Genomic DNA, 25473 nt, shown 5'->3' on the forward strand with positions numbered 1-25473 from the left:
TCAGACAGGAAGGATACGTTTATTGTATGACATCCCCTATAAAGTGAAAGTGAAAGTTGCTCAGTCATGTCTGACTCTTTGCAACCCCATGGACTATACAGTCCATGGAATTCTCTAGGCCAGAATATTGGAGTGGATAGCCTTTCCCTTCTCCAGGGGATCTTCCCAACCCAGGGATCAAACCAAGGTCTCTCACATTGCAGACAGATTCTTTACCAGCTGATCCACCTGAGAAACCCAAGAATACTGGAGTGGGTTGCTGCTGCTGCTGCTAAGTCGCTTCAGTCGTGTCCGACTCTGTGCGACCCCATAGATGGCAGCCCATGAAGGTCCCCTGTCCCTGGGATTCTCCAGGCAAGAACACTGGAGTGGGTTGTCATTTCCTTCTCCAATGCAGGAAAGTGAAAAGTGAAAGTGAAGTCGCTCAGTCATGTCCGACTCTTAGCGACCCCATGGACTGCAGCCTACCAGGCTCCTCCACCCATGGGATTTTCCAGGCAAGAGTACTGGAGTGGGGTGCCATTGCCTTCGCCGACTGGAGTGGGTAGCCTATCCTTTTTCCAGCGGATCTTCCCGACCCAGGAGTTGAACCAGGGTCTCCTGCATTGCAGACAGATTCTTTGCCAATTGAGCTATCAGGGAAGCCTGACACCCTGTATATGTGGAATCTAAAAAGAAATGATATAAATGAACTTACTTATAAAACACACAGACTTAGAGAATGAACTTAGGGTGGCTAAGGGGAAGGATGGGGGAACAGCATAGTTACAGAGTTTGGGGTGGACATGTACACACTACTGTATTTAAGTGGATAACCAGCAAAGCCCTACTGTATAGCACATGGAATGTGGCAATGTCATGTGGCTGCCTGGATGGAAGGGGAGTCTGGGCGAGAATGGATACATTTATATGTATGGCTGAGTCCCTTTGCTGTCCACCTGAAACTGTCATAAAATTGTTAATCAGCTATATCCCGATACAAAATAAAGAAGCTTACAATAAAAAGTATGGTGCTAGGTGAAAGAAGCCAACTGTTTGTATAGTGGGATTGTATACTGTATATACAATCTGTGTATAGTGTGATTCCATTTATATGACATTTTGGAAAAAATGAAACTACTTGGACAAAAATCAGATCAATGGTTTCAAGAGACTGAAATTGAAAAGGGGCTCTTAGTTACAAAAGAGTGTGAGGAAAGTTTTTGATAACATGGAAATATTTCCTGTCTTGACTGTTGTGGTGTTACCCGACTGTGTTTGTTTAGCAAAATTCATTGCGTTGAATGCCTAAAAAGGATGAATTTTACACAGTGTAAAGAAATCGGTAAACCTGAGTTTTATAAACAAATAGTTAAATAGTGTGAAATCAGTATACAGCATCAGAAACTCTAGAACCATGCTAGCAGGAATGCAAGTTAGTATAGTCACTTGGAAAATTTGGCAGTTTTCTTATTAAGTTAGCTATATACTATATACTTAGTTTATGTCCTTTCGGTTCCACTCCTAGGTGATTATAGGGAATAATGAAAATATATGTACACACATTCACTTGTAAGCAAATATGAATAGCAGTGTTATTCATGTAGTCCCAAACTGAAACATTTCTAGTCCATCAACTGTAAATGGATCAGTAGATTGTAGTGCATCCATACAATGAAATGCTGTACAGAAGTTATTTAGAGAACAGCAGTACAGACTCAAAAACAGAAAAAGCAAACTTACGGTTACCAAAACAGTAAGGTGGTGGAGGGATAAATTTGGAGCCTGAGATTAACAGATTCACGCTACTATATATAAAATTAACAACATACTTATTGTGTATCACAGGTAGCTATATTCAGTATCTTATACTAACATATAATGGAAAATAATTTAAAAAATATTTACATAGGTATAACTGAATCACTTTGCTGTATACCTGAAACTAACCCAATATTGTAAATCAACTACACTTTAATTAAAAAAAAAAGTATCAGCAATTATCTCAACATTATAGAATTTAAGGTTTCGATTTATCTACTTTCAAAATCTTTATTTTTCCTATTCATAAAAATGTAGATGCACTACTTTTATTATCTGATTAAAAGATATAAAACAAATTTCAAAAGAAATAAAAAGGAGTTGGCCGCTGACACGTGCAGCAGCGAGGGTGAGTCTCAGAATCAGTAGTAAATGAAGCTCAGCGCTGTGTGCCACAGGCGTCATGCCCGCCATGGGCTGTAATTCTCCTTACATAAAGTGGCTGAGACATAATGTGAAATTATATGATTCTGTCTGTATGAAACTATTGTAGAAGCAAAACCGTATAGAGACAGAAGACAGATCATTGGATACCAAGAGCCAGGAACTGGGACAAAGGACCTAGCTTTTTGGAGTGTTTCTATGATAATTGGTTACAGAAACAGGTATATTCAAAAGTTATTAAACCATACCCTCAAGTATGGTCGATGTTATTATATTATGTTTTATCTCAGCAAAGATCAGTGAAAAACAGGCTCTGCATGCTTAAAATACCTAAGTTACTGAAGTGCTTATTTTGTAACCATTTTCAAATGTACCATCACTTAATATGTATAATAAATCATTAAACTTTTTATAATTTTGATTAAAATGATTAGGCTTTGCTTTATTATATCATATTTGTTGCAATTTTTTCTGTTGATGTCAATATCAAATCCATATGTTAAGGATTTTGCATACAATATATTTAATTAAAACTTTTATCTTTAACCTCCGGTAAATCAGAGTTCAAATATTAATTTTGTATATACATGTGGAGTTAATAACTAGCATTTATATTGTTCAAAGTAACTTAATAACTATGTGAAAGGAATGTTAAAATGCCAAAGCATCTCTCACAGTACAGGGAATTGGAAGAGTGTCAGGTTATATCTCTTTCCTGTGTGCTAGCCAGTTGTCTGTATTTAAAAAGCAGGATCATTACCGGTTTTATTTCTTAGTAGATGTTAATTTTCATCAATACAATTCAGTTAGCTAATTTAAGAACTAGGAAGAGACTTAACACTGGGATTTTTATATTGATTGAAATGCATTAGCAGTAGAAACTTACAGTTTACTTTTAACATACCTAATTTTGTACTGATTTGGGCTATTTTTGAGGAGTGTTTATTCAGGTTTTTTAGTTAGTATCTTCTTATAAATGCAACTGATATAGAATCAACAGATAATAGCCAAAATATCAGTAGGAGTTCTAGTCATCCTGGGCTAGAGGACTTTGTAAGCTGATATAGTCCCCTGCCCCGTGGTGGTAGGACTCTGGTCTGTGCCAAGCCTGCCTCACCATAGGCTGCTTTTGAGTGAGTTCATGACTTTGAGCAATTGATCCTAGATAGAGTGAGGTAGAAGCCCCAGTGTCTTCTTAAGACCTGCCCTTGATAGTCACAAGCCATCATTTCTGCTACATCTTACTTGTTTCAGGAGAGTTATTAAATACAGCCCAGGCTCCTTGGTAGGAGAATCAAGTTCCTTCTCTTAAAGAGAAAATAGCAAAGAATTTGTGGACATGTGACAGGTTAGAACTTTGCAAAGCTGATTCTTTGAAAAGCTCAATAAAATTGACGTACTTTGCCTAACAATGAACAAAAGAGGTAACATGAATTACCAAAGTCAGAAATGAAAGAAGGGACTGCACTGCTGACCATGTAGAAATTAAAAACATTAGCAGGAAAGATCAGCTTACAAATTAAGACAATTGAGATGAGATGGACAAGTTCCTGGACAGTCAGAATTGTCAAAACTTACTCAAGAAGAAGTTAAAACTCTGAATAGACCTGTGACAGATCCATTGGATTAGAATTCAAAAATCTTACTGAAGAGTCAAGGCCCAGATGGGTTAACTGACGAATCTTATTAAATAGATAAATTAGAAAAATACCAAGCCTTCACAAACTCATTCAGAAGATACAGGAAGAAACACTTAACAACTCATTCTGTGAGGCCATCTTTTCCCTAATATCAATGCCAGGCAAAGATGTCACAAGAAAAAACTATAAACTAATAACCCTAATGAACATATACAAAAATGCTTTACAAAATATTGCCAAACCAAATCCAGCAATGTACAAAAAGGATTATAAAGTAGCCATATGGGTTTATCACAGGAACTCAAATTGGTTTAAATCTGAAAATCAGTATTAGGCACATAGTTAATAGAATACAGGATAAACAGGTAAGTAGCAGCCACCAAAAAGTCCCATACTTTTCCCATGCTACACCGTACTTAACATTTAAAGACTGAATGCGTTGCCCCTCTGGTCATGAAAGCTAAAATGTCTTCCATTCTCACCACTTCTATTAACATTACATTGGGGATTTCAGCCTGTGTGATAAGAAAGGAAGGGCTGGAGGGGAAAAGCAAAGGCATCCAGATTAGAAATGTCTTTCTCCTAGATGACAAAGACATGTACAGTTTTTACAATGAAAAATGTAAAACAAATGGCTGTTAGAAATTAAAGACAACATCGACAGATGGAAATGTTCCATAGTCATGGATCAGAAGTTTCAGTATAAAGATGTCAATTCTCCCCAGATCTATACATTTAATACAATTCCTATCAAAATTTAGTACACTTTTTGAGAGAAATTCAGCTGAAATACAATGAATCTAGATTTGCCAGAACAGTTTTGAAAAAGAACAAAATTAGAAAACTTAAACTATCTAATTTCAAAACTTACCATAACCACAGTAATCAGAATGTGTGCTGTTTATCCAATGATAGGCATATAAGTTAATGAAACTACCTTGAGAAAATGAAACTACATTGAGAATAAAGGAATAAACTAAACCCTTGCATTTATGGTCAGTTGCTTTTTAACAAAGTTGCCAACACTTAAATAAACACTTCTGTAATGACTGGAAAGTCACAGACAAGAAAATGAACATCAACACACTGATCATAAGAATTAGAAAATGGATTTAGTCAAAATTTAAAATGTTTGTGCTTTAAATACATCACTTAAATATATGAAAAGATAAGCCACAGACTGAGAAAATTTTTGTGCATCATATATCTCGTAAAGGAACTGTATCCAGAACGTATAGAGACCTTTTACAACTCAATGTAGGATGAAAGAGGGAACATTTCATGCAAAGATGAGCTCGATAAAGGACAGAAATGCTATGGACCTACAGAAGCAGAAGATATTAAGAAGAGGTGGCAAGAATACACAGAAGAACTGTACAAAAAAGATCTTCACGACCAAGATAATCACGATGGTATGATCACTCATCTAGAGCCAGACATCTTGGAATGTGAAGTCAAGTGGGCCTTAGAAAGCATCACTACGAACAAAGCTAGTGGAGGTGATGGCATTCCAGTTGAGCTATTTCAAATCCTGAAAGATGATGCTGTGAGAGTGCTGCACTCAATATGCCAGCAAATTTGGAAAACTCAGCAGTGGCCACAGGACTGGAAAAGGTCAGTTTTCATTCCAATCCCAAAGAAAGGCAATGCCAAAGAATGCTCAAACTACTGCACAATTGCATTCATCTCACACACTAGTAAGGTAATGCTCAAAATTCTCCAAACCAGGCTTCAGCAATATGTGAACCATGAACTTCCAGATATCCAAGCTGGTTTTAGGAAAGGCAGAGGAACCAGAGATCAAATTGCTAACACCCGCTGGATCATCAAAAAAGCAAGAGAGTTCCAGAAGAACATCTATTTCTGCTTTATTGACTATGCCAAAGCCTTGGACTGTGTGGATCACAAGAAACTGGAAAATTCTGAAAGAGATGGGAATACCAGACCACCTGACCTGCCTCTTGAGAAGCCTATATGCAGGTCAGGAAGCAGCAGTTAGAACAGGACATGGAACAACAGACTGGTTCCAAATAGAAAAAGGAATATGTCCAAGCTGTATATTGTCACCCTGCTTATTTAACTTATATGCAGAGTACATCATGAGAAATGCTGGGCTGGGCTGGAAGAAGCACAGGCTGGAATCAAGATTGCCAGGAGAAATATCAATAACCTCAGATATGCAGATGACACCACCCTTAAGGCAGAAAGTGAAGAGGAACTAAAAAGCCTCTTGATGAAAGTGAAAGAGGAGAGTGAAAAAGTTGGCTGGAAGCTCAGCATTCAGAAAACGAAGATCATGACATCCGGTCCCATCACTTCATGGGAAATAGATGGGGAAACAGTGTCAGACTTTATTTTGGGGGGCTCCAGAATCACTGCAGATGGTGACTGCAGCCATGAAATTAAAAGACACTTACTCCTTGGAAGAAAAGTTGTGACCAACCTAGATAGCATATTCAAAAGCAGAGACATTACTTTGCCAACAAAGGTCCGTCTAGTCAACGCTATGGTTTTTCCAGTGGTCATGTATGGATGTGAGAGTTGGACTGTGAAGAAAGCTGAGCACTGAAGAACTGATGCTTTTGAACTGTGGTGTTGGAGAAAACTCTTGAGAGTCCCTTGGACTGCAAGGAGATCCAACCAGTCCATTCTGAAGGAGATCAGCCCTGGGTGTTCTTTAGAAGGAAAGATGCTAAAGCTGAAACTCCAGTACTTTGGCCACTTCATGCGAAGAGTTGACTCATTGGAAAAGACTCTGATGCTGGGAGGGATTGGGGGCAGGAGGAGAAGGGGACGACTGAGGATGAGATGGCTGGATGGCATCACGGACTCGATGGACGTGAGTTTGAGTGAACTCCGGGAGATGGTGATGGACAGGGAGGCCTGGCATGCTGCGATTCATGGGGTCGCAAAGAGACGGACACGACTGAGCGACTGAAGTGAACTGATAGGATGAAAGAAACCACCCAGTTAATGAAGAAAGATCTGAATGGTAATTTCCTCAAAGAAAATAAATGGCTAAGTAGCACATTAAAATAAATTCAACAGTGTACATTAAAATTATAAGATATCAGTTTACACTCACTGCTGCTGCTGCTGCTACGTCTACGTCGCTTTAGTCTTGTCCGACTCTATGCAACCCCATAGATGGCAGCCCACCAGTCTCCTCTGTCCCTGGGGTTCTCCAGGCAGGAATATTGGAGTGGGTTGGCATTTCCTTCTCCAGTGCATGCATGCATGCTATGTTGCTTCAGTCGTGCCTGACTCTGTGCGACCCCGTAGACAGCAACCCACCAGGCTCTATCCACGAGATTCTCCAGGCAAGATTACTGGAGTGGGTTGCCATTTTCTTCTCCGTTACACTCACTAGTATGGCTATAATCAAAATTACATACAATAGTAAGTTTTGGCAGAGCTGTGGAAAAATTCAAACATCAATCATTGTTTGTTGGAAAGGATAATGGAAGACCATTTGGCAGTTTCTCAGAAAGTTAAAGTCAGTGTACAGCCCAACAGTTTCACTCCTAGTAATCTACCCCAAAGAAATACAATCATATGTTTATCAAAGACGTGTACATGGATGTTCCTATTAGCATTTTTCATAATAGCTAAAAAGTGAAATAATTTAAATGTCCATCAGTTGGTGAAAGGAATTTTAAAATGTGGTGTATTCTGTATTCATACAATGGAATACTACTTAGCAATCAAAAGAAATGAACTGCTTATACATGCTGCCACAGTGATCAGTCTGAAAAACATTATGGTTAGTGAAAGAAGCCTAATGCAAAAGATTACATGATGTCTGATTCCATTTGTCTGAAATGTTCAGAAAAGGCCAGTTCATACAGATGGAAGCAGATTGATAGTTGCCTAGAGCTAGGGGTAGAATTAAGCGTTAGTTCCAGATAGGCACAAGGCAACTTTTTGTGGTGATCAAAATGTTCCAAAATACATTGTGGTGATAATTGCACAACTCTAGAAATTTACTTTAAAAATATTGAATAGTACACTTACATGCATAAACTTTATGGTGTGTAAATTACACCTTTGTAAATTAAGCTTGAAAAAAAATAGGTATCTTGTCCTTAGTGGTAGGAAGAACTATGACAGCATACTTCTCTGAGATTCTGGGCTCCACATGTGGTATTTAATCCTGCCACCTATTTCCCACTGCTACTTAGTGTTGGTCAGTTGTGTCCTTTTGTATTTATATTACATTAAGAAAATAGAAAACTTGTTATATTGTTAGGGTATAAAAAAAAAATAGTTTCCCTTACCTTTATCCCAACCCGTGAATAGGCACCTGAAGAGTGAATCCTCTTTCCTCTGTTACAATAGGTATGAAAAACATGATGTTTAAATTAATAATGTACAAATGTGTTAACTTTAAGGGATGGCTATAAAAACTGATAAAGATGTGTATACAATTTTATATGTATTTCTTAGTAACTATAATAGCTCTTAAACCAGTAAAGCAGTGAATTATTAATCATACTGTTATTAATCAATTTATAGAGCTAGATATTATAATGGTTTTGTAATGACAGCTTACCTTAATGAACAGAACATGGATAATAGACCTGTGGCTCATGCAAATCATTTGTTTAAGCATTAATTGTAGATTGAAACACCTCTAGCATTCATTAATATAAATACATCAGTTTGAAAGAGCCCAGAAGTCATGATTTATTATTGATATAACTAATGTTAAGTTTAAATTGGTACCACATCAGATTCTTTTTCTTGCAGGCGCATCTCATTAGCTCGTCCCCGCCAACTTTTTAAAGCTTCTAATATGACCCAGCGATGGCAGCGCAGGGAGATTTCAAACTTTGAGTACTTGATGTTTCTCAACACAGTAGCAGGTAATTGAAGCCTATATGTGGATTTATTTCAAATGATAAGCTACTAATTGTGCTGTTAGTTTATTTTGAGTATTCATATGAATGGAGTCATTCTGTGTAAAGCTGAAAGCATAAGCAACATACGAAGATGAGGAAAAAACATAGCTAAAGAATAATTATTAGTGTATTGTGTGTGTACATGTATTCATAAAGGTATGATGAAAATGAAAACTAAAAAGATTGTGTGGAGACATTCATTATGAAAGACTTTCTCTCAATTTGAGGAATTAGCAGTCAATTCACAGGGAAGTTTTTGACAGTTTCTGAACAAATGAGCAATATCAGTTGGAAGCAGTGTGAAGGATAAAGAAGGGTGCCGAGAGTCTAGGTAGAGAGCAAAAGTTAGGAGACAGTTACACGTAAAAAGTAAGGAGGGCCTGCATTAGAGAGGTGACAGTAGGAATTAAAACAAAGGATTAGATAACCCAAGAATTTACAAGGTACAAACCATCTGCCATCCAGCAGACTGAATGCTGGGAGTAAATGAGAAGAAAGTGTCAGAAAAGACTTCCAGGCTTCTGTTCTAAATCATGGGGGGAAACCGTGGTGCTATTAAAGGAAAAAGAAGGGAAAAATTTGATCTAGAGAAAGATGATGATTTTACTGTGCTAGCAAGGCATACAATATATCAAAAGGAGATGCTGAAGGATAGAGGGCATTTGGAGCTTAGAGAAAGGACATTGGGTTTCATCTGCATAGAGAGATGCATAGAGACTAATCACCAAGAGATAGAGATGCGATTACCAGCCAGATGATGCAGAAAGCAGTGAGATAAGGTCTGGGGACTGCTCTTGAGCAGGACAAAAAGAGGGAGGAAAGTTGTTAAAGAAGAGAAGAGGATCAGTGATCCCAGAAATTATAGACTTAGTAGGAGAACTAAGTTGAAACAAATGGCTTGAGATACAGCGGGAGAGGGAGAGGGAAACGCGTAGGCCTCTGTATCGAATGTGATTCAGAGGTGAGGGGGAATTCAGAATGAATACAGGTCATGCCTTAGGCTTTAGCATCTCAGAACTTACAGGTTACTTTATAGGAGTTCATTTTCAAAATAAGCAAAAAAGTTTAAGGACTGGATGGTTGGAGATTAAATGAGAACCTTAGGTGTAGATTGGTCTTTCCTGGTGGCTCAGATGGTAAAGAATCTGCCTATAATTATTCAGGAGACCCCGGTTCAATTCCTGAGTTGGGAACTTCCCCTGTAGAAGGGATAGGCTACCCATTCCAGTATTCTTGGGCTTTTCTGGTGGCTCAGGACGGTAAAGAATCTGCCTGTAGTGCAGGAGACCTGGCTTCGATCCCTGGGTTGGAAAGATTCCCTGGAGGAGGGCATGGCAACTCATTCTAGTATTCTTGCCTGGAGAATCCCCCTGGACAGAGGAGCCTGTTGGGCTACAGTCCATAGGATTACAAAGAGTTGGACACGACTGAGCGACTGAACACAGGCATTCTGTAGTTATATATTGAATTTAACTTAATTAATGAGCAGGTATGTACTCTATTACTGTAGGTACAATAAACTTGATTATTTAAGCATATAGGATGACTTCATATAGGATTTTATCTTACTGCTGATAAGATCTCAATCAGAAGGAGAGAAAAATGCAAGAGAAAAGGGATATCAAAATAGGCTGCTTTTTGCTATTAAGTTCATTTATTTTTCTGGGAGAAATTAAAACTGACAGAAATATGAAGTGTGATAATTACGTCTGAATTAAAATTATCCTATTATTCATATTTTGTAAGACTGTTTTCAAGTCAGTCAAGGAAGAACTCTGTTACTAATAGGCCTCAAGCTCATGATAAATAGAATGAAATAAAATGTTAAAAACATCAAATCACGAGGAAGGCTTAGATACTGAGAATCTGTCTGGAGAGCTAGTGTGATACTGAGCTGTATATTGATACAACATCTGTATATATTTGAGAACTGGGAAAGAAAAAAGGGGATAGAATACACTGTAAGAAAGGAATTCAAGCATATTAATACACTTGTCTCCCTTGTATGTTAGCCATAAAAGTTTGTTCACATTAAATCTAGGTAAATATAGGTTATAGACTAACAAAATGGTGGAGGCAGCGTTTTTACTCTGGAAACAGTGATGTCACCTACCGAGCCTGCCTCCCTAAAGTGGTGATATTCAGAAAGCTGCTCTTTATTCATATTGTTAATAGACCTGAATGTGTCATTGAATGTCTTTGATTTAGAAGAAACATAGAAGATTGTGTGGCATCATTTGGGAATTAAATAAGCAACCTCGATGATACCATGAATTATATTCAAAGGGGCATAGAATTTGAAAGCTTTCACAGGAATTTCAGAGTTATTTAGAATAACTCATCAATCATTTTACAGGTGACTAATGAATGCCCACATTGGTTAAGTCACTTGAACTTGGTTTATTAGTTGGTTAGTTAATTAATGGCAGAGAAAGGATTCTGGTTTTGAAAAACTCTTAGGTGATAGGAAATTGTTTTTTAAATTCTTATGAAGATTATTTTTTTGGTTTCAATTAATAAAAATAGTTGTGGAATTTATAAGAACATTAGCATGGGTACAGAGTATCTAGATTTAAATATAGTTCAACCATTGCTAGCTCCATGATTGGGGGCACGTTACATAAATGTTTGTGCCTCAATTTTCTATCTGTAAAATGGGGTGATCCTAATTTCATAGAGTTATTGTGAAAAATAAATGAAATAATGAATAAATGATAGCACCGGGAACAGTGTTTGGCACTCAGAAATTGTTGTTCTTGTTATTTTTAATAAAATATATTCCAGAATGTTTATCATCTTATTATTCTAAATTAAGAATGACTTCTTTCCCTCTTCCAGGACGGACTTACAATGACTTAAATCAGTATCCTGTCTTTCCATGGGTCATTACTAATTATGATTCGGAAGAACTGGATCTTACTTTGCCAAGTAACTTCAGAGATTTGTCCAAGGTAATTTCTTAGTTCATCTGAAATACTGTGTATAAAATATTATATATTATCTTGCATATAAAAAGAAATATGATTATCTTTATTTTTACAACACTTTAAAAAAACTTTTTAATATTATAACTTTAATATATTTATCTTTTAAATGTATTTTCATTATTCTCAAATTTAAAACAGATAAATTTAATATGCATGATAACCTTGATGGCAATTAAAGTTTGAATTCCACAGATTCAGTGCTTAAACCTTTCTTGGCTTATCGTTGAATACAGAATGCTTCTTTCTTATCTCCACACTTTGCTTCCTCTGCCTTGAACATTCATCTCTGCTCTGTGAATGGCTGACCTTCTCAGCCCTTCAGGGACACTACCTCATAGAGACTGTTACTGATCCCTTCCTCTTGTCAAAGCATCTAAAATGACCTGCATTTCACATATTTTTCTACCTCATTGTTTTGGTTCTTCTTGTTTCATTGTTCACCATTATTTCCCTCTTGCCAAGTATAGAGTGTGTATTATTAAATACAATAAATGTATTAAGTGAATTAAATAATAAAATGTACATGACATTTCCTTCAAGTTCTAAAAAATTAATTCTAACTGTATTACATTTTAAAATGTGAAACACATACATAAAAAAACAAAAACTACCCCTAATTTACCGCATATAAATAAGTAATAATTACCTTATATTATACACAATGGTCATTATATAAACATTTCTCATATCTTCAAGTATCATTAAGAAGTTTCCTTTTCTGTCATAAATTATCAATAAATCATTTTGTGATTAAAAAATGAGGTTATATGCCTCTTTTTTTCTTTTTAACTTTTTATAATGGAGAATTCCAAGCATATACAGAAGTAGACCAAACAGAATAATAATAAGTAGACAAAACAGGTACATTCTCACGTATCAATCACTATACTTCAGTAATTATCACCTGTAGTTCCTCTTGTTTTATTTTTACTCTCGTTTTCTCTCCCCTTTCCCATATTACTTTGAAGCAAATTTCAGACATCATATCATTCCATTCATAAATATGTCAGTATATACTTTTAAAAACTTTTCAGAGTACAACCATAATACCATTAGTAAACTTAAAAATATTAACAATACTTTCTTAATATCATCAAATACCCAGTAGGTTGAATTAATATCATCAAATACCATTAACAAATTTAAAAATATTAACAGTACTTTCTTAATATCATCAAATACCCGGTAGGCTTTCAAAATTGTATTTAGTTTCTTTATTTCAGTCAGGATACAAACAAGAACCACACATTGCAATTAAGTCTTTTTATTCTGTGGCGTTCTCTTTCATCTCCCCCACCCCCCGATTTTTTAGCTGAAGAAGTATATTGTCTTGTACATTTTCTCATAGTGTGGATTTTGCTTATTGCATCTGTGTGGCATAATCTACAGGTTTCTTTGTCTCCTATATTCCTTGTAAATTGGTAGTTGATTCCAGAGTTTTATAGAATTCAGATTCGGGGTTTTTTTAGCAAAACTGCTTCATAGGAAACTGTTGCACTCTTCTGTCAGAGGACGTGTACTATATAATTTGCTGTTTTTATAATTTTATTTATTTTGGCTGCGCTGAGTCCTCGTTGCTGCGTGGGCTTTACTCTAGTTGCGGGAAGCGGGGGCCGCTCTTTTTCTGGCTCCTGGGCTTCTCGCTGCAGTGGCATCTCCAGTGCAGCAGGGCTCTAGGGCACAAGGGCCGCAGTCGTTGACGCACATGGCTCGGTAGTTGTGGCTCCCAGGCTCTGGAGCACAGGGAGCATAGTTTTGGTGCTTGGGCTTAGTTGCGCCACAGCATGTGGGATCTTCGTTAATCAGGGATCGAACCTATGTCTCCTGCATCAGCAGGCAGATTCTTCATCACTGAGCCAGCAGGAAAGCCCCTCTAATTTACTTTTCTTTTGTCATATTTAATGCCAGAACTCATTAGTTCAGTAGGCATTGCAAAATCATGGTATTTAAATTCTATCACTTTTATTTCATGTATTATTTGGAACCATTTTCTAAAGAGATGACATCCCTTCATCTGTTATTAAGTTTTTCAATGGCACATAACATTGGAAAGGCAGGATAAACGTTTCTTTTTATATACCAGGTTTTAAAACAATGAATTGGTTCCCAACACCCTCCAATGAAACCTAATTAAAAAATATTTATCTTTAGGAATTTGTACACAAAACTGAAGTGTTTTTGATGTTTCAACCCACTGCAGTTAGTATTTTCATTGATGATCACTTGTTCCTGCTTTGATCAAGGGGAGTTTCTTCAAGTTGTCCCTGCGTTGTTTTGATACAGTCTTAGTAGTCTGAAAACTTCCATGCTCTCTGATATAACAAGGTGCTTTAGTCTTAACCCTCACATTTTCTGGCCCAGTTCTAGTATTTAGTATCATTTATTTCTTTAAGGCACCCTAGTGGGAGTCCTTTTACATGGAAATGTATGTGAAACACGCAGTTTGGACCATTGTCCTTGTTGCTACAGGTGCGTGCTCATCACGCAGTCATATTCGACTCTGCAACTGTAGCCTGTCAGGCTCCTCTGAGCATGGGATTTTGCAGGCAAGAGTACTGGAGTGGGTTGCCATTTCCTATTCCAGGGTTGCTGCTGGATTTATCTTTGTTTCTAGCCCCTTCAGAAAGACCTAGGAAAGAAAAACTAAGATGAAACACTTCATGAGTTGAAACTGATTCCTCCAGTTAAATTTAGGAGCATGAAGAATTTAGAAGCAAAAAATATTCCTTTAATGTAAAAGGAACACTGTACCCTTGCTCCTATCTGTTCAGTCAGTCAGAAAGTCCAGTCTTTTTCCTACAACTCTTAGAAATGTCAGTACCTGAAGAATGTTTATATATTCTACAAATCTAACCTGGAGGTTCTTTGCTGCCTTTCCCCTACCTGTTCCCTGAGCCCCTGTTGCTCCGTTATCCTTCTAGGTCACTCTGGAGTTCTCAGAACATGAGACTTCTTTCTAAGATTGTACATAGTCCCGTCCCTTAACTCTTTCAAATCCATTTTAGGCTTTCGTGAAGTATTTAAGTAAAGCTTTACTGAGTACCCAATCACATCAGAAGTACAGGCTCTAAGCAATTTATAGTCTCAGTCTGAGGATCACTGCCTACTCTGCAGATTACCGCAAGATAGGTTCTAATTTATTCACCATATCCAGTGTCCTCCACGCGGAATCCAAGATTTCCCCTTTTTTGATGTTGGAGGAAGAGTGTTCCCTTCTTTGCCTGTCTCAGGTGTACCCTCTTGTCCTGGCTTGGTAACATTAGGAATGTCCAGGAGTAACTTCACCTGTATGCACAGGGTATAATCTGATTCTCCCCACAGTCTAGTTGAAGTAGTCACCAGAGGTATCAGCACGAGGGTCAACATTTTCGTCATGACAAACAATGGTGTTTAGGTCCTAGCCTTTGCCTGTTTGATCAGCACCTCTTCTGCCTCTGCCCCATACCTTTGCTGTCGTCATCTGATCCTATGTTGCTTCGTGTTCTCTTTCACCTTTTGTGCCTTTGCTGTTGCGGTCCCCATCATCAAAACCTTTGTACTTGCGCAGTACTCCCTGTATTCTTCTTCTCTAATGCATTACATAATTTATTATAATTTTACATTTTCTTCTCTGTTTCCTATTAAGGGAAATCGTTGAATAGAAAGATTTAGTTTTTTAATTTCTATATTTTTGGTGCCTGGTATAGTACTTCAGTTCAGTTCAGTTCAGTCACTCAGTCATGTCCAACTCTTTGTGACCCCATGAACTGCAGCACGCCAGGCCTCCCTGTCCATCACCAACTCCCAGGGTCTACCCAAACCCATGTCCATCGAGTTGGTGATGCCATCCAACCATCTCATCCTCTGTCATCCCCTTCTCCTCCTGCCTTCAATCTTTCACAGCATCAGGATCTTTTCAAATGAACTTAGTACTTAGATATAGTACTTAGAACTAGGAAATTGTTCTGTTCAGTTCAGTTGCTCAGTTGTGTCTGACTCTTTGCAACCCCATGAACTGCAGCACACCAGGCCTCCCTGTCCATCACCAACTCCTGGAGTTTACCCAAACTCATGTCCATTGAATTGGTGGTGCCATCCAACCATCTAATACTCTGTCGTCCCTTTCTCCTCCTGCCCTCAATCTTTCTCAGCATCAGGTTCTTTTGAAATGAGTCAACTCTTCACATCAGGTGGCCAAAATATTGGAGTTTCAGTTTCAGCATCAGTCCTTCCAAGAAACACCCAGGACTGATCTCCTTTAGGATGGACTGGTTGGATCTCCTTGCAGTCGAAGGGACTCAAGAGTCTTCTCCAACACCACAGTTCAAAAGCATCAATTCATCAGTGCCCAGCTTTCTTTATAGATCAACTCTCACATCCATACATGACTACTGGAAAAACAGTAGTCAAAATTCTTCTTGCCACCTCTTCTTAATATCTTCTGCTTCTATCTTCTGCCGTTTCTGTCCTTTATTGAGCCTATCTTTGCATGAAATGTTCCCTTGGTATCTCCAATTTTCTTGAAGAGATCTCTAGTCTTCCCCATTGTATTGTTTTCCTCTATTTCTTTGCGTGGATCACTTAGGAAGGCTTTTTATCTCTCCTTGCTATTCTTTGGAACTCTGCATTCAGATGCTTATATCTTTCCATTTCTCCTTTGATTTTCGCTTCTCTTCTTTTCACAGCTATTTGTAAGGCCTCCTCAGACAGCCATTTTGCTTTTTTGCTTTTCTTTTTCTTGGGGATGGTCTTGATCCCTGTCTCCTGTACAAAGTCATGAACCTCTGTCCATAGTTCATCAGGCACTCTGTCTATCAGATATTGTCCCTTTAATCTAATTTTCACTTCTGCTGTATAATCATAAGGGATTTGGTTTAGGTCATACATGAATGGTCTAGTGGTTTTCCCCACTTTCTTCAATTTAAGTCTGAGTTTGGGTATCAGGAGCTCATGATATGAGCCACAGTCAGCTCCCAGTCTTGTTTTTGCTGACTGTATAGAGCTTCTCCATCTTTGGCTGCAAAGAATATAATCAGTCTGATTTTGGCATTGGCCATCTGGTGATGTCCATGTGTAGAGCCTTCTCCTGTGTTGTTGGAAGAGGGTGTTTGCTATGACCAGTGTGTTCTCTTGGCAAAACTCTGTTAGCCTTTGCCCTGCTTCATTCTGTACTCTAAGGCCAGATGTGCCTATTACCCCTAGTGTTTCCTGACTTCCTACTTTTGCATTCTGATCCCTTATAATGAAAAGGACATCTTTTTTGGGTGTCAATTCTAGAAGATCTTGTAAGTCTTCATAGAACCATTCAACTTCAGCTTCTTCAGCATTATTGGTTGGGGGATAGACTTGGATTACCGTGATATTGAATGGTTTGCCTTGGAAACGAACAGAGATCATTCTGTCGTTTTTGAGATTGCATCCAAGTACTGCAGTTTGAACTCTTCTGTTGACCATGATGGCTACTCCATTTCTTCTAAGGGATTCTTGCCCACAGTAGTAGATATAATGGTCATCTGAGTTAAATTCACCCATTCCAGTCCATTTTAGTTTGCTGATTCCTAAAATGTCAAAGTTCACTCTTGCCATCTCCTGTTTGACCACTTCCAAATTGCCTTGATTCATGGACCTGACATTCCAGGTTCCTATGCAATATTTCTCTTTACAGCATCAGACCTTGCTTCTATCACCAGTCACATCTGCAACTGGGTGTTATTTTTGCTTTGGCTCTATCCCTTCATCCTTTCTGGAGTTATTTCTCCACTGACCTCCAGTAGCATATTGGGCATCTAGCGACGTGGGGAGTTCCTCTTTCAGCATCCTATCATTTTGCCTTTTCATACTGCTCATGGGTTCTCAAGGCAAGAAGACTGAAGTGGTTTGCCATTTCCTTCTCCAGTGGACCACATTTTGGCAGACCTCTCCACCATGCCCGCCCATCTTGGGTGGCCCCCACAGGGCATGGCTTAGTTTCATGAGTTGGACAAGACCGTAGTCCATGCGATCACATTGGCTAGTTTTCTGTGGTTGTGGTAAGTTTCTGTGATTGTGGTAAGAAATTGTAGAAGTTTGTGTATCTCCTTTTTCACTTTTAAAGGAGAGTTTTCATTTTCAAAAGAAAGCCTTATCTGGGATTAGTTTGTAGATTATAGAACAAAACCGAAACAATCCGATTCAAAAATTGGTGAGGAGTTTTACTCGGTCGTTCTTCAAAGAAGTTATACTGATAGCCAATGAGCAGATGAAAAGGTGTTCAGACACTACTTGATGTTTAGAAAACGTATATCAAAACCACAATGAGATACCACTTCACACCCGGTAGTGTGGCTTAATTAGAAAATAAATAAACCTAACATAACAAGTATTGGTAAAGATTTGGAGAAATTGGAACCCATGTGCACTGCTGCTAGGAATGTAAACTTGTAAATCTGATGTGGAAAAAAGTATGGCAATTCCTTCAAAAAAAAAAAAAAAGGAATTACCTTAAGGTCCAGTTAGTCCGCTTTTTAAATATAATTTCATTTATTTCTGACTGTGCCGGGTCTTTGTCGCTGCGCGGACTTTTCTGCAGTTGCGGTGAACGGTGGCTACCCTCTAGGTGCGGCGTGCAGTTTCTCACGCACAGTAACTTCTCCTGTTGCGAAGCATGGGCTTCAGTGGTTGTGGCACCTGGGCTCTAGAGCACAGGGTCAGTAGTTTATCGCAGGGGCTTAGTTGCTCCGTAGCACATGGGGTCCTCCCAGATCAAGGATGGAACCTGCATGTCCTGCATTGGCAGGCAGATTCTTTACCCCTGAGCCATAGGAAAGACCCCAGCTATTCCAGTTTTGAGTATGTACCTGAGAGAAAAGCTGAGACTTGAAGATATATTTGGATACCCATTTTCATATTTTAGGAAGTTAACCAAAAGACGGAAGCAGTCCATAAACAGAAGGTGGTACACGTATACAGTGGAATATTGTTCAGCCTTTACCAGGGAGGGACCTCTGACACGTGCTGTAGTGTGGAGGAACCTTGAAGACATTATGCTAAGTAAAACAAGACATTCACAAAAGGACAGCTATTGTATGATTTCACTCACATGAGGCATTTAGAAGAGTCAAACTCATAGAGATAGTAGTAGAATGCTGGTTGCCAAGGCCTGAGTGTGTTGTGAGGAATGGAGACTAATGAGTGTAGAGTCTCAGTTTTGCAAAATGAAACAAGTTCTGGAGATGGAAGGTGGCGATGGTTGCCTGACAGCCTGAGTGTACTGAATGCCACTGAACTGTACACGTAAAAGTGGGTAAAATGATAAATTTCATGTTATGACTATTTTACCACAATTTAAGAAAAAAAGAAAAAGGAAGCCAGTAAGAGGAGAAAAAAGAGTTGGTTAGTAAACTAAACACAAAATAGAAGTTTGAAAAAGCACCTGCATGTTTCTGCTTTTGCTTCCCTTTGACCTCCTTGAGAATATGCCCTGGTTAACTAGCTACAGGGTCAAGACTGACACGTGGAGGATGGCTGAGGTGTGCGAGCTGAGGCCAGCCCACACCATGTAGCCCTCAGCTAACCGCAGACTCAGGAGCAGGCACAGCCAAGAGCAGCCAGATGTGGCCCAGATCAGCAGAAGTTCCCTGGTGCCCCATTGACTGTGAGGAATAATAAATGGAGAAATGTTTTCTTGTTGTTTTTTTGGGGGGGGAGGGAGGGAAGTTTTTTAAAGAAAATGAAAAAAGGAAAGTCTTACTTACATTCAGGTGCTGTATTTGTTCTAAAACCCTGTGTATTTCACTGGAACCTGTAGAACTCTCTTGTCTAATAAAAATGAGGACTGTGTTTGACTTGTGTTGTGAACCGTGCAGTAGGTTAATAGTAAACACTGGACAGCTCTTTAATTCTCAGGCTGTTATATCCCACTGTCTCTCCTTTATTTGAATTTTATGTGTGGGAAAGTAAAAATCTCATTTTTCATTAAGTTGTTAAAATGTAAAATTTGCTTCACAAAATAAATATATACCCTTTCTCAACATCTAGAAGAACTCCCTTGTTTTCCTTAAACTCAGTCCTCCAGTTTGAACTTCTGTGTAAGCACATAGCGTAAGAGGCTTTGTGCTTTGAGGGGCTTTTTGTAGGCTCTTTAAGGCACGGTGAGTAGTTGGATGGATTGTGGACCAGGAGCATGTTCACATCTGAATGGAACAGGCTGTAATGGTGATAGGTGGGAGGCTGTTTGGATTTTCCTGCTGAGGTTGTATTTCTCTCCTCTGCTGTCGCTGGACTGAACAAGCGCTCCCACCCCGTTGGCGTGTCCTACCACTTCTTGCCAAAGGTCTGTTCACTGACCTTTATCTTTGTTCTCTATCCCACTAACAGTCTTACATGCCCAGAAGAAAGCCTTCAAAACAATTTTTTTGAAGTAGGCCCTATGAATTTTTTCATTATGAGAATCCAATGAAATGGTATCAGCAAAATGCAGTTATTACTTGCCAGCTAAACAGAATCTTTTATTAAAATTGAATCTTATTTGTATGTTACAGCTGTTTCTAAGGACCTTGCCAAGTAGTTTTGCTGGATGTGTAAAATGCTGTTTTAACTAATGCCTTTATAACTTATCTCTGTATGTGATAAATAAGGTATTTTAATGTCCCACTAAAGGACCAATAGTAATTTTGCTTTTTTTATTTCGTTAGATTATAAGTAAGAAGGGGAGGGGAGTTCAGAACCAAAGCGAAAGAGTCATTTTCATTACCATCTATCCATAAATGTCCATATCCACTATACAGAGACATAAAAATATCATTTTTTTGATTTAGTGCCTTTAATTGTAGGAGTATCCATTTTTATATTATAAGAGATTTTGTGAAAGAATTGCTTTTTGTGCTGACAAAGGAATATTTATAAAAAGTGTTTTCAACAAAAGCTGAACAGCACATATTGTATAGCCAACAGTGGTGTGATTAGCAGAGCCGGAAGAAGTAGGGAGCTCTAATACTCAACCACAGAAGTTACAACTAACATCTCCTCTCCTGTAAAGCAGCAATAACTCAAATGCTACAAAAGTCTTTCAAGTTCATAAAAATGGAATTCTACTCATACTAATTGTTTTCATTAACTATTGATGGAAATAAGTGAGTTTGGACTTAAATTATTTTAAGTAAAATAATCAAGCATATATGATATTTGAAAATTGTACTCTGTGTATATAAAATTGTTTATAAATTGTATCTCATTCCTATTGATATTAAGGTCTGCCACAATGTTTCCAGTGTGATTCCATTTTCAAGTATCTGTTTATAGACATATTTTCAGGAGTGTGTCACATACATAAAATGAGCTGTATCTGTAAGAAAAATGATTATAATAGAATTATATGCCTGGAGAAGGAAATTGCAACCTCCTCTAGTATTCTTGCCTGGAAAACCCCATGGACAGAGGAACCTGGCGGGCTGCAGTTCATGGGGTTGTAAAGTGCCAGACATGCCTGAGTGTGTATGCACACACACATACACTCTCACACACACACGTGTGCACGCACACGCGCACTCTCTCTTTCTCTCTCTGCATTATGAGGAGACACCACAGGCGTGCCTTTTAGTTCTGCATTCAGAGCTGCTTTGAAGGTGTCATCCACTTGGTATGAATAGAATGCTAGATTTCTAATTTAAAATGTAGATATACAACATATATGCACATATGCAACTGAATCACCTTGCTGTGCACTTGAAACATTGTTAGTCAACTATACATCAATAAAATACATATATTAAGACAAAAAATATTAGAATTATATGGAAGTTTTCCCATAGTATACATTTAGCAAATACTGCTGCTGCTGCTGCTAAGTCGCTTCAGTCGTGTCCAACTCTGTGCGACCCCATAAATGGCAGCCCATGAGGGTCCCCCGTCCCTGGGATTCTCCAGGCGAGAACCCTGGAGTGGGTTGCCATTTCCTTTTCCAATGCGTGAAAGTGAAGTCGCTCAGTTGTGTCCGCCTCTTAGCGACCCTATGGACTGTAGCCCACCAGGCTCCTCTGTCTATGGAATTCTCCAGGTAAGAGTACTGGAGTGGGTTGCCATTTCCTTCTCCTTAGCAAATACTACTATTTGTTTAAGTAAACTTGTGAAATCAAAGAAAACATTGTGTGCAAAGCTTAACTTAAATCATAAACAGGTCTTATCCTCATTCTTAAGTGGATAATATAGCCTGACTAGCTTTTTTAAATGAACTGAATTATTTATGCATATTTATATCCATTTTGTGTCCCCAGAGTTTTGATACAAAACTACAATTTTATTTGGTAATCTTGTCCATGTTTTACAGGAATTCTCTTTCTGAAGCTGAATTAATGTAATTAACAGCCTTTCTTCTGTATTATTTTTCTAATCATTCTCTTTAGAAAGAAAAGTTCTGAGACAGATAATGTAAAAAATGTCCTTTTGAAGTTCAAGAATTCAATTTTATATTCCTTGTAATAATTGCAGTGTAATATTGTCATTTGTTAAGATCAAATCTATTTTAGTTTGAAAATGTGAGGAAAGTTTATTATTTTCTTCTATTGAGAAACTCCTCATTTAACATAATGCTTTAATCTTTTAAAGCTGAAAAAAAGTAGAAATCGGCTTTGAAGTTGTTTTTTCCCTCCAGTTTCCCTGTTGTTTCATCACCAGTCTAAAATTCTGACTGATGAGAAGACAGATCTAACCATGCATAAACTTTGGAGTGACATTAATCCATATTTTGCAAATACACATTGAGTTTAGTTTTATATTTTGACAGCCTCCTTGAAAGAGACAAGAATATTTTCTTTTTGTCTTTTCTTTATAAGAAGTTATAATCAGGGCCAGGAATATATTTACAAAATGTCATACCATAAAAACAAATTATAATAGCTGTTGTTTCAGTACCAGAGATTTCATGGTGGATTAATAAGATTTTTTTTGTGCTGTTATGACTTTTTTTCCTTAGTTGGAGATTGTGTAAGCCAGTTTTCTAAGTGAGGAAAATGAAAATAATCAGGTGCAATCATTTCTCTTCTAATTGATGAAGATAGTTATTTTGGAATATTTAATGTATATACCTGGATGAAAGTGAAACTTGCTCAGTCTTGTCCAGCTCTTTGCAACCCCATGGACTATACAGTCCATGGAATTCTCTAGGCCAGAATACTGGAGTGGATAGCCTTTCCCTTCTCCAGGGGATCTTCCCAACCCAGGGATCAAACCCAGGTCTCCCTCTTTGCAAGCAGATTCTCTACCAGCTGAGCCACAAGGGAAGCGCAAGAATACTGGAGTAGGTAGCATATCCCTTTTCCAGTGGATCTTCCTGACCCAGGAATCAAAGTGGGGTCTCCTGCATTGCAGTTGGATTCTTTACCAACTGAGCTATAAGAGAAGTCCATATACCTGGATGTCTATTCCAAAAAACAAGTATTTTGTTAGATTGAAATGCAGTAGATAGACCAACCAATTTCCGAATGAAATCTTGCAAATGAAAACTCAGCTATAAGAGCATCCCACTTTGGAGTATATTACATATGTTAATTCTTTTAACCCCTCACAAACACCTTCCAAGATAGGTAGTATTATTACTATCTTTTACAGGAGCAGAAACTGATACACCGTGAGGTTAAACCAGTTGTACAAAGTCACACAGATGGTGGATAGAACCAGAGTTTAAACACTGTGCACAGTGTGTGCACACAGCTTTGTGTATATGTGTGTATGTGCTGGGTTATGATTTAAAATGACAAATTTCTTGCTACGAATTTTGGCGCAGAAGCGTGGGAAACACTGCAGTGTGCTATTCTGCGTTCTGTGCTTGGCATCAATTGCTGAGTCTGTTTTAATGTTATTTTATCAAGTTGCTTTTCACCTCTTATGCTGAAGTGTATGGTTAGGTGCAGCCAGCATTCTATTGCTTGAAAAGTGCTTTTCCTAGTTGCTGCCTCCTGGTGTGTTTGTCCCAGGTTATGCCTCCAGCTTTTTGACCAAACCTGTTTTATGGAAAAGATGAATGTTTGGTTAACTCTAGAGAATACCTGATGTTTCCTGAGCATTCATTTTCTTTTTCATTTAATGATTGTTTATTGAGTAATAGTTTCTCTTAGTTTCTGGAAATTAGATAGTCTTCTAAGTTACTGTTCTACTGAAAAATAAACTGAAGATTGGTGAGGGGGAAAGCAGGAATGGTCAAACTATAATCAGTAGTTTATAATGGTCAAGCTATAATCTCTATTTGTTAGAGCATACATTCTTCAAATGAAGGAAAATGCTACAAGAGTTCAAGGTAGAGGGATAAGAAAAATCATGCATTTTTAAAACTTCAGAATGTAAGCACAGTGTGAGTTGTTATTTTGCTTAAGAATCAAGACAAGCAAATTGCTCTACTCTGGATCAAAGTGTTTCTAAAGAGTAAATTATGAAATAAATGAAAAGATCTGAACAAGGTTGTCCTAAATTTATTTACTTGCTGATTAGTTGCTGTTGTTCATCCTTCTATTTATTGTGTTTTTTTCTCTCTTTGTTTAAAGCACAAGTAGATGATTTCCCCCATCCCTGTCTCCTTTATATCTCCTACCATCTGGTTGTGTATTTTTATATGTGAGATGTTTCTCCTAACACACACACATAATATACAGCATTCATCCTGACCTGGAATTGACTACCGGACATTTAACTGTTGTTGATCAGACAGCACTTCTTTATCTCTTTAAATTTTAAGTGCTGTTTCTGACAAATGCCAGTCCTTTTAGTGGGCTCTGCAACAGATACACTGGGAATCAATATACCATCTAGATGTCACAGAGGGAGAAGAACACTCTTTTGGTGGGGAGGGGAATGTTGTTTTAAAATGATGGGCATTATAACTTTTACTATATTTTTCTATTTATTGGGCTTCAGTTAAACCAAAGGAATTCAAAGTTAAAACAACTTTATTATATTATAATGGTAAATAGTGGATCCTAAAGCATTTAAATAAAATATAAGTACAGAGAAAGAAATTAAAATTATCCCACACTTGGCTGTTTTCTATTGGCTGACAAAATATATTAAATATATTTCAAGCTTGGCACCAAATATGCTGTTATATGCCACATGGATCTTAGAGATTTTGGTTTGAATTACATTCCCTGACCTTGGGGAGTTTATAGTCCAATCAGCGAAAAGAATGATATGGGAAAGTTTAGAATCTTCTTGTAGGATTGTGAGGGAATCTCAAGTAGGTGCTTTTAAAAAACATTTTATATATGTACTCTTCTTTAGTCCCTTCAACCACACTGTAACGAATGTGTTATTATCTTTATTTTACACATAGGAAACTGAGGTATAGTGAGGTTAAGAAGCTCTCCAAGGACATAGATTTCCTAATTGTTGAAGGCTAGGATCTGGCCTCAGCTGCATCTCTATCACTGATCTGGTAGACTTTAGGTACAACTAGAAAGAATAGTTTTGGTTGAACAGTGGCATTTATGTCTACTTCTTCTCAAAATGGGACTACCTTTCCCTTTATCTCGGCAAAAGACTAGAAGTTTACTTTTTGGAGAAATTGCACCAGACAAGTTTGTGATTGGAGAACAGGAAGAACAGCAGAGGGGGAGTTGAAGAGTAAGGAATGGAAAGCAGGAGGATTAACAGAAGGCTTTAAGTACTGAAGGGTGAAGGCCCCCAGACCCCTTTGCTGTCATGATATCAGCACTCCGACAGCCAGGCTTATGCCAGCCCCAAAATGTGAGGCGGAAAATTGTGTTACTCTTTGGACATACTGATTGTCTCAATGAAAAGACCTCAAATGTACTGACA

General features: G+C 37.9%; 1 protein-coding gene across 1 annotated transcript in view; it reads left to right on the plus strand.

The window, feature by feature from the left end:
- LRBA (LPS responsive beige-like anchor protein) overlaps nucleotides 1–25473 on the plus strand; it is a 746337-nt gene that overhangs the window by 530950 nt on the left and 189914 nt on the right. Inside the window, exons 42-43 of the mRNA XM_052655100.1 lie at nucleotides 8574–8689; nucleotides 11564–11676. Of these exons, the coding sequence (XP_052511060.1) occupies nucleotides 8574–8689; nucleotides 11564–11676 (229 nt within the window). The remainder of the gene's footprint in view (nucleotides 1–8573; nucleotides 8690–11563; nucleotides 11677–25473) is intronic.

This window comes from Budorcas taxicolor, chromosome 17, assembly GCF_023091745.1.
Source record: "Budorcas taxicolor isolate Tak-1 chromosome 17, Takin1.1, whole genome shotgun sequence".
NCBI classification, from domain to species: domain Eukaryota; kingdom Metazoa; phylum Chordata; class Mammalia; order Artiodactyla; family Bovidae; genus Budorcas; species Budorcas taxicolor.